The sequence below is a fragment of the Ruditapes philippinarum genome, unplaced genomic scaffold (assembly GCF_026571515.1).
Source record: "Ruditapes philippinarum isolate M1 unplaced genomic scaffold, ASM2657151v2 ctg3007_1_1_1_1, whole genome shotgun sequence".
In the NCBI taxonomy this organism is placed as follows: domain Eukaryota; kingdom Metazoa; phylum Mollusca; class Bivalvia; order Venerida; family Veneridae; genus Ruditapes; species Ruditapes philippinarum.
The window spans coordinates 203028-216795 of NW_026851980.1; the positions used below are offsets into that span (position 1 = coordinate 203028).

The 13768-nt window shown below is 32.9% G+C and overlaps 2 protein-coding genes across 5 annotated transcripts in view; one reads left to right on the plus strand and one right to left on the minus strand.

Moving 5' to 3' along the window:
- Positions 1-5263, plus strand: part of LOC132744729 (broad substrate specificity ATP-binding cassette transporter ABCG2-like) — a 29146-nt gene extending 23883 nt beyond the window's left edge. For 3 of the 4 annotated variants that reach the window (XM_060733511.1, XM_060733518.1, XM_060733525.1), the window contains 5 exons: positions 126-250; positions 923-1077; positions 3203-3292; positions 3794-3855; positions 4552-5262. In XM_060733511.1, coding sequence (XP_060589494.1) covers positions 126-250; positions 923-1077; positions 3203-3292; positions 3794-3855; positions 4552-4702 — 583 coding nt within the window. In that variant the 3' untranslated portion in view covers positions 4703-5262. Of the gene's footprint in view, positions 1-125; positions 251-922; positions 1078-3202; positions 3293-3793; positions 3856-4551 lie in introns of all 4 variants that reach the window. The other variant, XM_060733534.1, reaches the window with a different exon arrangement.
- Positions 5264-7528: 2265 nt separating this feature from the next.
- On the minus strand, positions 7529-13762 carry LOC132744645 (endonuclease III-like protein 1). Its single transcript, XM_060733407.1, has 5 exons — positions 13331-13762; positions 10643-10813; positions 10094-10247; positions 9637-9748; positions 7529-9236 (listed from the first exon to the last, which is right to left on the minus strand). The coding sequence occupies exons 1-5, from the start codon at positions 13760-13762 to the stop codon at positions 9056-9058; spliced, it is 1050 nt and encodes a 349-aa protein (XP_060589390.1). The 3' UTR covers positions 7529-9055.
- Positions 13763-13768: the final 6 nt, after the last annotated feature.

Below are 13768 nucleotides of genomic sequence, written 5' to 3' on the forward strand. Positions count from 1 at the left end.
TGTCAGTATTCTTGACATTTTACACTTGTCTATAGAAGTGATATTATTCCTATAAAAACCCTTTTTCTGAATTTACTATATATAAAAATTTTGATTAGCTCATTGAAAATGTTTCTTACTTGTAGGCATGAAAATGTGAGTGGATTTTACCGGATTTCCGCGTATTTTTTATCTACCGTGTTGTGTGATGTCATACCAATGAGATTTCTACCAACTCTTGCCTTCTCAGCTGTTGTCTACTATATGTTAGGTTGGTACTTGATAGTTTAAAGGCCCATTAAGCCTGAGAAATGCTTTTATTTGTATTTATTTCTCTTGGTGTGTTATCCGCGCAGTCTGATCAGGATGCATGCTGTTCGCTATCAGTTTATTTACTTGTTATAGGGTCTGTAAGCAAACAGCATGGATCCTGATCAGACTGTGCGGCTCATTTTATGTTCAATGCTGGTTGTTTCAGGTGATAAACATCAAACATGCTTCTAAACCATTACTTAAACATTATAAAACATATTTATTTCTTACTTTTAAAATAAAAATAAGAGAAAAAATATGTTTGTTTCTGAGGCTTGATGAACTTTTCAAGCTGTATAATGTTGTTAAGGAGACCAATTTACATAAATAATTGTCAGGACAGTGGACAGCGGGATTGAGCTTGACTGGTTTCACTTTCATGTTTCCTCACCAATACTGAAAAAACTTTGCCTGAAATACCTCAATGGTCCCTTTAACATGCAAGTTACACAGAGCCTTAGTTTTTTAATCTCACCTGAAAGACTTTTCGGTAATATTGTTTAGTGAGGTCAACTGATTGATTTGTAGCCAAAATGTTGACCACAATACTATTGATTCATTCAATGACATAAAGCTTAACTAATAACTTAAACCTCTATACTATAAAAATAGTTTTTGCCAATATTTTCAGGTTTCCTGACTGCTTTTGACAAGTTTCTGGTGTTTTTCCTTGGCTTGTTCCTAGTGTCCTTGGCAGCTTCAGCCGTATCGTTCTGTATCAGCGCATGTGTTAAAATATTTGCTGTTGCCAACCTCCTCATTGCCATGTGTTATGTTGTCATGATGGTAAGTCATGTTGAATTTATTACCTAATTTTTAGCTCACCTGACCACGAAGTGGTCAAGGTGAGGTATTTGTGGTCAAGGTGAGGTATAGTGATGGGGCTATGTCCGTCGTCGTTTGTCATCAACAATTGGGTTGTTAACAGTCTAGCAGTCACAGTTATGATTGGATCATCATTCATTGAGATTGGATCATCATCAAACTTTATCAGAATGTTTGTCTCAAAGTATAAGATAACAAGAGGCCATGATGGCCCTGGATCACTCCCCTGACCGATCAACCGCATCCAAGCAATGTCTTAGACAAGCATCCTGGCCAAGTTTGATGGCAATTGAGTAAAAATTTGACCTCTAGTGTGTTAAAAAGGTTTTTCAATATTTGGGCAATGTGACCTAATTTTTGACCAGAGACAACCAATATTCAAACTTGACCTAGAAATCATCAAAACTTATACTTTGGCTGAAACAGAAAGTGTTCAGCTTTTACCACCAGTACAGAGGAAGGCCAGCCTGTGGGTAATACAGTCTGACCAGGCTTTTTACTGTCGGCCAATTATCATCTTGATATACCCTAAGTTTGATAATGGACTGATTTAAAAGTAGAAGCTGGACAAGTCTATTTAGAAAATTTAGCTGGTTCAGGGTTAATTAGATTTAAACAGAGCTCTGTTTGATTGGCTAAATTATACATTTATGACCTTTTTCATCTTTTGGTATGGAAAAAAATGCTTTTCTGTGCCAATTTTGTGACAAAGTGACATGGTGAGCTTTTGTGGGCGTCTGTACATCTGCCCGTAAACTTTTACTTTAAATGACATCTCCTCATAAACTGTGCGCCAAATTCATCCAATCTTCACAGGAATGTTACTTTGGTGGTCAACTTTAAAAATATTGTTCAAAGAATTTAATTCCATGCAGAACTCTGGTTTACAAAGTCTTCTTTTAAAAAACCAAAAGAACTCAAGCTTAGATATTTTGCATGAAACATCATCTAGTCAGTGTCTACCAAGTTTGTTAAAATAAAATCCCTGGCTTCAAAACTGGCCACGCCCAGGGGGGTCATTGATTTTCCTTATATGTATAAAGTAAAAACTTGAAAAAAATCTTCTTTTAAAAAATCAAAAGAACAAGAGCTTAGATATTTGGCATAAATCATCCTGTAGTCAGTGTCTACCAAATTTGTTCAAATAAAATCCCTGGGGTCAAAACTGGCCCCACTTAAGGGGATCATTGATATTCCTTATATGTATATAGTAAAAACTTTATAAAATCTTCTTTTAAAAAACCAAAAGAGCAAGAGCTTAGATATTTGGAATGAGACATTGTCTAGTCAGTGTCTATCAAGTTTGTTCAAATAAAATCCCTGGGGTCAAAAATGGCCCCGTCTGGTGGTGGGGGAAGGTCACATATATTCTTTATATGTATATAGTAAAAACTTTAAAAATCTTTTTTTAAAAATCCCAAAGAACTAGAGTTAAGATATTAAGCATGAAACATGTTCTCATGAAACATGTTCCTGGGGTCAAAATTGGCCCGCCCAGTGGGGTCATTGATTTTTCTTATATGTGTATATAACTTTAATATATACATGTATATATAATTTCTTCTTGTGAGTGTCTACCAAGTTTGATCAAATAAAAGCCCTGGGGTCAAAATTGGCCCCGCCCGGGAGTGGGGTTCATTGTTTTTCCCAGTATGTATATAGTAAAACCTTAAAAAATCTTCTAATGGATGTCTACCAAGTTTTGTGAAAAGCCGTTGAGATACTGGCCCCGCCCTGGGGGCCTATATACAGGTGAGCGATTTCAGGGCCATCATGTTTTAAAGATTACAGTGTATATGTCTAATGACAGTAATGGTCTTCCATAGATCCAACTAATCTTTAAGAAGTTTGTGATTACTTGTTGAAAAACTAGTTATTGTTATTTGTAGGTACAGAAAAATAAGTACAGAAAATAGAAAGCATTGTTTAGGCTACGGCTATCTGCTAAAAGAACAATCTAAATACTGATAGTCTTATTTCAATGATCTGCATTTGTTGAAAGATATCTATAATTACCTCATTGGAGTCAGATAGTATATCATCATAATATAGTCAGGGTATTTAATATTTTCCTTTCTTTCTTCAGGTATTCAGTGGGTTACTTGTGAACCTTGACTCAATTCCTGATTTCCTTGAATGGCTCAAGTACTTCAGTATCTTTAGATACAGCTTAACTGTAAGTAGTTAAATGGTGATTTTGGCTTTTTTTCAGTAGAAAATATGTGTGTATATTAAACCTTCCTTAATGTCTTAGAACATTTTAAGTTCATAACAGAAAGATACAAATACATCAGAAACGATCCCCCTGTGGCCAGGATTCGAACTAGTGACCCGCATACAAGCAAAGTAACAATGCTCTAGGTAACTGAGCCAAAGAATAAATTCCCCGACGTAAATGTCAGAAGGCTTTAATAATAGATACACTTTCTTCTTGGATAAATCTACAGTATGTATATAACTGGGAGAAGTGGTATATTGATAAAGGTGTTTACCTCTGGAACAAGGCATCACGGGTTAGAGCCCTATTGTGGAAGTGGACTTGAGCAAATAAGCTGCAAGCTTTCTTGTGAACTGACTCAATATTCTTATGTACCACATGTATATATATAGCTATCTAGGAGGATTAACAGTTTGAAACAAATATTTCATGTACAATAATTGCTTTATCTCTTTTTAGGCATTGAGTATAAATGAACTGAAAGATATGACATTTGTTAATTCAACTGCCACTGAGAACTGGTAAGATTTATTTATATTTACCTCCACTATACAAAGAATAGGAGAGCTATTGTACTCATCCCAGCATTAGTGTTGCCATCCCACTATGGTTAGGTTTTTGGAAGTTGCCTTACTTCAAAACTACTGGCTGAATTGGTTGAAACTTCACACACTTGTTTTCTGCGATTATCTTACATGCTGGGCACAGATTCCATAACTCTTAGTTACCTTTTCACCGAGTTATGCCTATTTTCTTACTGTCAAGCACTGAGAATAGTCCAGCATGCTGTGTTACGGACTGCTCTTGTCTTGTTAATTATTTCTATATTTTTTAATTCATACATTAAATTCACTTAAGAAAACAAATAAGATTTAGGTTTTAAACTTTCATACTGGAAAGTACTTCTTTTGACTGCCAAAATATATTTTCTCTAGTTATTCATTAGAGGCTAGATTAGAAATAGAATTATTTTTGTGACTACAGTCTAACTTATCACCAAGACCACCTCTGTATTCAGGTCTTCACCGACTTGTACTGTATGAAAACCTGTCATTGAGGGACATCATTTATTTTCTCATGCCATCAATCGTTGCTTAAAAACTACTGATTTTGTGAGTTCTCATATTCTCTTTACTTGAAAAGCCACATTTTCTTTCCTGTAGAGTTTGGTTTAAATTATTCGTGATTATTTACCTTGATATTTATCTATATTTTAGCATTACAGGAAATGAATATTTGGATGCTCAGGGAATCAAGTATGAGACAGACTGGGACCTATGGGTCAACTATATGGCTCTGGGTGTGATGTCTGTCGGGTTCCTGGTTCTAGCTTACATCAGACTTCTCTTCATGAATAAGCTGAGATAAATAAATGGGTCGAGTACCGGAGAAAGAAAGATGCAGTATTGAACTGTAAAAGAACTAGAACTGTTTCTAATTGTTGTTGTTTAGTCACGCTTTTTGTGACATAGCTATGTGGTAGAAACTAGAGGTCTACATTCAAGGTTTGTTATCTTCAGATATAATGTCAATCAGGGAGAAATAGATTATTTTTTAAAATGCTCTTATAAGATGGTTGGTGGTTAATGCCTTTTGGACCCAGTCACTCTGTGTCAACTTTAATTAATTCCAAAAACATGGTAAGCTTTTCCATAACTTGCAAATTTATGTGATTGAAACTATGTTTTTTCAAGGTCAAAGGTCAAGGTCTCTGTAGCCATGGTCACTAAAAGTTAGTCAAACTAATAACAAAAGAAAACATTGGCTTATAACTACATATATATACTACATTACATTATCATAATTTACATTTTTTAGTAAATATGGATAAGGTAGTATGTAATGTATACATTGATAATAAAAGAAGTAGGGACACAAATATAACATAAACATATTTATAGTTTATAATTTTATTGAAAATCAACATATCAATAAGTTATGCAATTGTGTAATTATCTTCTGGCCCCGTGTTCACTAAGAAAAGATCAGGATCAGGATCAAGTGATCCTGATTTTATTTTCATTGTTTAATGTTACTAAAATTATTTGTGTTTTGCCAGAATTAAATGGCAAATATTCAAAATGTAAAAATATGCTGATTTGCAAAGAAAACAAACTTTTTTGTGATAAAATCAACAAATAATAAAACAAATACAAAAATATTTGGATCAAAATAAGGATCAATTTTAGGATCAGGATCAATATTTGGATCAACTGTAAAATGCCCATATCTTGCAAAATTAACAATTAATTTATTCTAAAATTTCATATACATGCTATTTCAAGTCCAGTTTTATCAAATTAATATTAGATATTTAATCTATGAGGATAAACAATGAAGAATATTAGGGTTTTTAAATTTGATCCTGATCTTGATCCTGATCCTTAAATCTTTGTGAACACCGGGCCTGCTGTTTAACCATTTCTTTCAAATCAATGTTGATTTATTTCACTTGTGAAACTTTTACTTATATACACATGTAAAGAAATCCACCTGTTTGTTACAGGACATATATACCTCAAATTCAAAAACGCATGTCACATGATATGCTTTTTTGTTCATTTTGTATTGTTGTTCAAATGTTTTTATAGTATATGATAGGTGGTGATATATTGTTGTATCTCACTGGTATGTATACACCAAATATAAATTTTGCCAGTCTTTATTACTTACAATTTTTACTTAACATTTTAAACTACAAATTTTTACTTTTATTTTGTCATATTTTTGTTTGTTCATTTCATTGTATGTTTATTTTATAGAATCACAAAATTTGTATAGAATTAGGGTGACATTTGACGTATGTACACAACTGTTCAATTTTATATATAGATTTATTATGTTTATGCATATGCTAGATTTGTGTATAGCAAGACACATAGGATCTTGCATGTCAGGAGTTGGATTTCTGTAAAAAAAAGAGTAAACTACATATCTGAAAGCATGTTATGTAAGTCTGTATGAAATCATTACAAATGATAACAAATATAAATGATAATGAAAGTGAATGATAATGTAAATGATAACTAATGTAAATAACAAATATTAATGATTAACTTTCGTTAATGATAACGAAAATGAATGATAATAAATGTAAATGATAACAAATATAAATGATAATAAATGTGAATGATAATAGATGTAAATGATAACAAGTTTTAAAGATTTTTTTAGACACAGTAGCGCCTTGAAATCTAGGAAATACATAAATACATAAAAAATAATGTCTATATCTTTGTGTGAGGTGCTTTCTTTTTAGAATATTTCATCCATTGAATCTTCATGGGATCAATAGCATGCTTTGTATGAGACACTTGTAAAAATAAAGATATACATAAAGTAACATTGAAAAAGAAGCGGGTTTATGCTGTGAGATAATTTGTTATCTGTATATTAATAAGTATATAATTATACAGTATGCCAGTATCCTTTTTTAAAGCTTAGTTAAATAAAATGTTTGACTTGCATGTATTTAGGTGTCATGAAATATATTCAAAATATGCCCCCGAATATTGCCTGTTAATTAAGAAAGCATTTAAGTAAGAAACTATTTATAGATATTTTATGAGATTATACATGTAGCTGTCTAATAAAAAGGCATACGACTGCCAGCATGACAATACAACTTAAATAGTATGTCAGAAGACTTAACGTTGCCATTTAAAAATACCCTTGAGATGTTGAAGATAGATATCAGTAGAAAAAGATAAGTTGTTTTGACATATATCTTTTTATTATTTCAAGTGGTAGAAAATTAAATGTCCATAAAAAGTAAAAGTGTGCGGATGCACAGACTGGTCTGGATCCATGCTGGTCGCAAACCCGCTAAGTTGGTTTTGTCGTCACGCGGCTCATATAGTATATATTTAAATATTTACCCTAGATGATATGATTTTCAAGATATTCATATGAGAGGAGGGGGGGGGGAAACATGATGTTGTGAAGTGAAATTTGAAGTATTTTGAATTTGCCACCAAAATCATTGTTCAATATATGTGTATGAAAAATTAGCATGCCGCAGCCAGGACTCCAACCATGGGTCTTTGGATTGCTGGTCGAGTATGCTTACAACTACACCACAGCAGCCATTCCATTTTCTTTGTGCCAATTTTTTTACTGATTTTTCTATGTATAATTTCCTGCTCATGACTTTCTTTCTTTCATATATATATATATATATACTTTTAATGCTCAAATGTAATTGTATTTTGTTTTATTTTACTTAAAAAGTCCCATTTGTTCTCTGGTTTTTATTTAATAGTTGTTTTTCACAATATATTTAACATTTCGTAAATATAGAATATATTTTTTCACAGAAATTTACTTTTGAAATCCAAATTTTAGTATGTTTTTATTTTACATATTGTTTATGTGGAATGCATTATATATTAATACTAATAGCCATTATATTCATATTACATGTTCTAAATTTCTTTATCCTACAACAGCACTTACTGTATATCCTTATGAAAAGTATGTTTCCATAGGAACATCAAAAAGTACAAAAAATATTCAGTGTATTCAGTGATCCGACAGGAATGTTAAATTATTTCATAACATTATATATCCTGTATATATATCTTTTTGTAAAGACAATCATTATTTTGTTATCAGCTAGATATTCTTGTTGCTCAGATACTAAAATGATAATCATTTGGGCTGATTTCTAATTTTTATTTATCCATGACTTTTTTTATCCAGACAATCGTCTGTTTCAGGTATTTTGATCATTTTAAGGCAAACTTTAGATTACTTTGAATTTAAATATGTATACTACATGTACTAGAATAATTTTATTTACTATTTTGCTCTATGTTGCCGTGCCACCACTTTCCAAATATTTAGACAATTCATAATAATAATGATATTTAATATTCACAACAGAAAATTATATTTTTGTTATATAATGTTTTATTTTGTATTCATACAATAAAGATGCTGAAAATAAACATGTTGTTCTTATGATTTGTTATCACTGACTTTTAACAAAACCATTGCTGCCCATCCTATTCACTTATGAAAAGTTCATCAACTTCGCATAGAAGCTTGTTAATTTATTGTCGGGACCTCTTTCCATCAACTGATGTTTAATTTAAAATGGTAACAAATTGAATATATATTCTCTATAATTATGTTCTAATAGCATCAAGCTACTTTTAATTAAGACATTCTTTTCCTTTCCAAACAGTAAAACAAAGAGCAACAACAATGTTAAAACAATATAAAGTTCTGACAAAGAAAAGCCATTAACAAATTATAAAAACATATATGAATTGTATATGTAATAAAAACAATGAAATGTTATGTACAGAAACAAGCTACTTTTGTTGAAGACCATGATAAGAGTTAAGGAGCTAAGCTGTAAAAGGGATGTTTTATAGAGAACATCCAGCTTAAATGTTCCTGTCAAGTTATTCTTTGGCACAGATACTTGTTTACGAGATTTTTTCTCGTTTCCTTCATCTCGTTCAGCAGACTAACAATTTATGTTTAGCATTGTACCATCATTATCCATAGAAGGCTCTGCTCATTCCTGGAAAATCTAAACAATTTGACAAAACATTGATACTATTGATGACCAACACAATTGCTGAACACAATATCGAACCTGAGCATATTGTCACCTAAGTGCAATAACAGACTAACTCCTACTGCATTCCAATAGGAGTAAACCGGCTACTGCACTAAGGTGACAATATTATACTTAGATGAGCTAAAAGTTTATTGATCTTCATCACTGACTGGTTCCTTCTTAATTTTCTTTGGCTTACAGTATCTGAGCTGTGATCTGCCATATGGACAGATGTCTTTGTTTAGGCATTCAGAACACTTGGGGTTGACAGGTAGGCAAGTCTGCTGACCAAATCCAACCAATAGATGATTAATATCTGTCCAATATTCCCTGTAGTTAGAAAAAAAATTGTAAAGTTCAAATCATTTGCCTGCTATATTTGTAAAATGGATTTGCCCAGTTTTGACATTAAACAATTTAATTTGAATTCCCACTAAGTTACATAACCACTATTCCTTCGCAAGTTAAACATAGTTTTACAAAAAATGTCACTGTGACCTTGTCCTTTGACCTAATGACCTGAAAATCAAAAGGGGTCACCTACAAGTCATGAAAAATGCTGCTACCAAGTTTAACAAACTTTGGCCTTTTCCTTCTAAAGTAATTGATAGACACAGTGTCATTGAAACCTTGACCTTTGACCTAATGACCTCAAAATTAATAGAGGGGTCATCCTTCTTGCCATGGATAATATCACTTCTAAGTTACATAACAATTTATTTTTCCTCACCTGGGTAACCAGTCTTCTAGAGCTTTTCTTGTATCCTCTGGCAGTTTTGTTGTTTTCTTCACCCAACCAAGACGGTTTGAGATTCTATGTACATGTGTATCAACTCCTATACCTGCATGTATATCAAATATAAGGCAAAACAAGAAAAGTTACCAATCACAAATTTTGGAATTTGCATGTATAATCTGGTCAGATATCCCAATTTGTGTAAAATACTTTACAAGAACTTGCCATTAATATCTTCATCTAAGTTTATATACTGAGCTTGTAGACATATTTATTGTGAATCAAAATACAAAAAATGCTGAAGAGTATTCTGTATATGGAGGCATTGGTCAAATAAAAAGAATAGCTGTTTTATACACACAAGTCCTTTTTAACAATGTTTTGTCCTTATTCTATTAATAGGTAACATGTTAAAGTGTCTTATACTGTCTTCAAAAATAAAAATATCCACCTTCAATTTGATTCCAAGCACATTTCATGACCAAATAAGCCATCTTGGGACCTACTCCAGGAAGTTTACAGAGATCTTGTACAGTAGAAGGAATATCACCTTTATATTGTGTTCTAAGTATATCACTGGTTTTCTTGATGTATTCCACTTTTCTCTAAAAAATAGATAATTTCACAAAAATATCTCATCATCATCAAAAACTGAAACAATCTTGTACTATCTTTTAGGTATTAAATACTTGTATATATAACCTCTTGTATTATAATTTGAATGCATTCTAAAGAATATATCATAATGAGTTGCAGTTTTCCTGTTCTTTTGGGTATAATACCACAAAGACATTTTACATGCCATTTTAAAGTTTTAACTGACAAATGAAATGATGACTCCAGATAATTATCCTTCTATAACTTGAGTAGTGTCTGTGAAGAACAATCAAGCTTTAATACACTATACAGCTTCAAGACACCAAATTTATAAACTCAGGTGACAGAAATATCTACAGAGAATATAAAACATCTGAAAGTTTGGTAACTCATCTGTTATTACCTTCCAAAATCCAACAGGGTAGATAAGCTCTCCTAATATTTTATCTGATGTAGAGAGAATATTGTCAATGGTACAACCATGTGCTCTTAATTTACTCATTGCTGCTGATGTGATCTGGTCCTTAGTTTGACTTGACAACATCAAAGAAAGTAATACTTGATATCTGTACACCTGAAATAAATTGTAAAATGTACTCAATGTTTGCGACAAATAAAAAGAAATGCATGCAAATGTACCTCTAAAATGATTATATGCTGCATATTTTAAATTAGTTTGCTTTCATTGTATGTTCTAATCAGTCATAGTCTTAATTTATTTTCAATAAATTCCATCACTAAATATCTTTCTACACCTAATGATTGGTGGGTTTAAACCCTCTTATGTAATTGGTCCTATAAACAACAAGAGGGCCATGATGGCCCTAAAGTCGCTCACCTGTATATAGGCCCCTGGAGCAGGCCCAGTTTAAACCCCAGGGCTTTTATTTGAACAAACTTGGTAGACACCCATTAGAAGATGTTTCATGCTAAACATCTAAGGTCTAGCTTGTTGGGTTTTTTAAAAGAAGTTTTTTTCAAGTTTTTTTCTTTACACATATTAAGTTAAAAACAATGACTCACCTGGGGCAGGGCCAGTTTTGACCCCAGGGCTTTTATTTGAACAATCTTTGTAGACACTTACTAGACAATGTTTCATGCTTAATATCTGAACTCTAGCTATTCAGGTTTTTTCAAAGAAGATTTTTAAGTTTTTGCTATACACATATAAGGAAAATCAATGTCCCCTGGGACGGGGCCAATTTTGACCCCAGGGCTTTTATTTGAACAAACTTTGCACGGAAGTGTCACGTTGAAGGTTCCATGATAACCGCCATATGAACTCATCTGCGGATGTTTCTAAATTCAAAATTTTACCATGTTTAAATGTTGAATTCTGCTTAAGCCGGTGCTAGGGGGCGTGGACGGTAGTTAACACTTTACAGTACCGTCCATGAACAGGCTCAATCAAACCGAGCCTGCAACATTTTCAATTATGTTGTGTTGGACTTTCTTTAGGGATTCTTATTTTGTCTATTTTGTAGACACTCACTAGAAGATGCTTCGTGCTTAATATCTAAACTCTAGCTATTTGAGTTTTTTTCAAAGAAAATTTTGTAAGTTATTGTCATACACATATAAGGAAAATTAATGACCCCCGGGGCGGGGCCAATTTTGACCCCAGGGCTTTTATTTGAACAAATTGGTAGAACTCACTAGAAGATGTTTCATGCTTAGTATCTAAACTCTAGCTATTTGTTTTTTTTTTCAAAAAAGATCTTTTAAGTTTTTGTTATAAAGATAAACATATAAGGAAAATGAATGACCCCCAGGGCAGGGCCAATTTTGACCCCAGGGCTCTTATTTGAACAACTTGGTAGACATCCATTAGAACATGTTTCATGCTAAATATCTTAACTTTGGCTTTTTGCATTCTTTAAAAGAAATTTTTTTAAGTTTTTACTATAATTATGCATATAGGGGAAATCAATGACCCCTTAGCTGGAGCGGGGCCAATTTTGACCCCAGGGCTTTTATTTGAACAAACTTTGTAGACACCCATTAGAACATGTTGCATGCTAAATATCTTAGCTCTAGCTCTTTGGGTTCTTTAAAAGAAGATTTTTTAAGTTTTTACTGTATGCATATAGGGAAAATCAATGACCCCCTGGGGTGGGGCGAATTTTGACCCCAGGGCTTTTATTTGAACAAACTTGGTAGACACTCACTAGAAGATGTTTCATGCCAAATATCTAAGCTCTAGCTCTTTGAGTTTTTTAGAAGAAGATATTTAAAGTTTTTTCTTTTGGTTGCCATGGCAACCAGAGTTCTGCATGGAATTGAATTCTTTGAACAACTTTGTTAAGGCTTCACACAAGGAACATCCCTGTGAAGTTTCATTATGATCTGCCTTATGGTTTCAGAGGAGATGTTGTTTTAAAAGTGTGAACGGGCAACACACGACGGACGAAAAGTGATCCTAATAGCTCACCCTGAGGATATGCTCAGGTGCGCTAAAAATGCCATTTTATAGGGGCACACAGTTTTTCATTCAGTGACATCATTATTAAGTTAAGTAATACGGGGAAGTCAAAAACCGGGCCCGCGAAGCGGGTCCGGGCTTTGGCTTGCCCGGCTATAGACTACACGTGTATATTTAAAAGAAAATCAAATAAAAAACAATTAAAAAATATACATGTATAGAATTCTATACCTATCAATGAAATTTTCAGTGTCAGTTCTAGTCGAGCGCCGCCATTTACAATGTAACTCAATGATAATAGGCGGGGTATTCCCATAACGGAACAAATCTCAACTTTTCGGATAAATGATAATCGTCGAGTGTTCCGAGTGAAAACGGAAGCGGTGCATGTAATACCGAATGACACCTTTAAAACGGAAAGAATGAAAGGAATTTTTAACGACTTCCCCGTTCATAGGCTTTGCCTAATTTCATATTAGTCTGTCATTAACATTTAATGCATCAAATACCATAAGATTTTCAGGGCATTTAAGCATAGTAAAAGTTATCATACAGACATAAGGTAAACCTAATTAAAATGAAAATAAACTATTTACAAAGCAAATTCCTAACATTTTTGACATTGTAAGTGTATAACACATTTTGAACATATCTCATGAAAATTTGAACCTCTGGTTTTGCATTTTCATCACTTATAACATCGCAACCCATGGTATCAACCGGTGCATCCCAAGCTTTTCTTATTTCATAAATATTATCAAGCTGCTGTTTCCACAAAGGTGGTTGCCAAACATTTCCCTGAACCGCTTCCTCTGTAATTTGATTCACTCCAGGTTCAAACTTCACCTCAGTCTTTAATTCAGTCTTGATGTTAATGGTGTTTGAAGCATTATCATTGACACTTTCACCATTTTCAATTTTTATTTCAGTGTGTTCGCGTTTTCTCCTTAACTTGCCACTTAATGATTGTGCATGCTGTGAAGTTGACCTGGCAATCCTGGTATCAATGCCAGTATTTTGAGTGACTGCATCCTTCGACCGATTTGTCACACATGAAGACCTAGTTAATCTATGTGTTGGAAAATATTTTGACTCGCTCATCGTAAA

What these genes read in the sequence shown, in the direction of transcription:
- LOC132744645 (XM_060733407.1), bottom strand. Translation starts at nt 13,762, where the DNA reads ATGAGCGAGTCAAAATATTTTCCAACACATAGATTAACTAGGTCTTCA. An exon ending in ATGAAAATGCAAAACCAGAG is followed by an intron (nt 10,814 to 13,330) that starts GTTCAAATTTTC and finishes AATTTATTTCAG; the next exon opens with GTGTACAGATATCAAGTATT. An exon ending in TGCTTGGAATCAAATTGAAG is followed by an intron (nt 9,749 to 10,093) that starts GTGGATATTTTT and finishes ATATACATGCAG; the next exon opens with GTATAGGAGTTGATACACAT.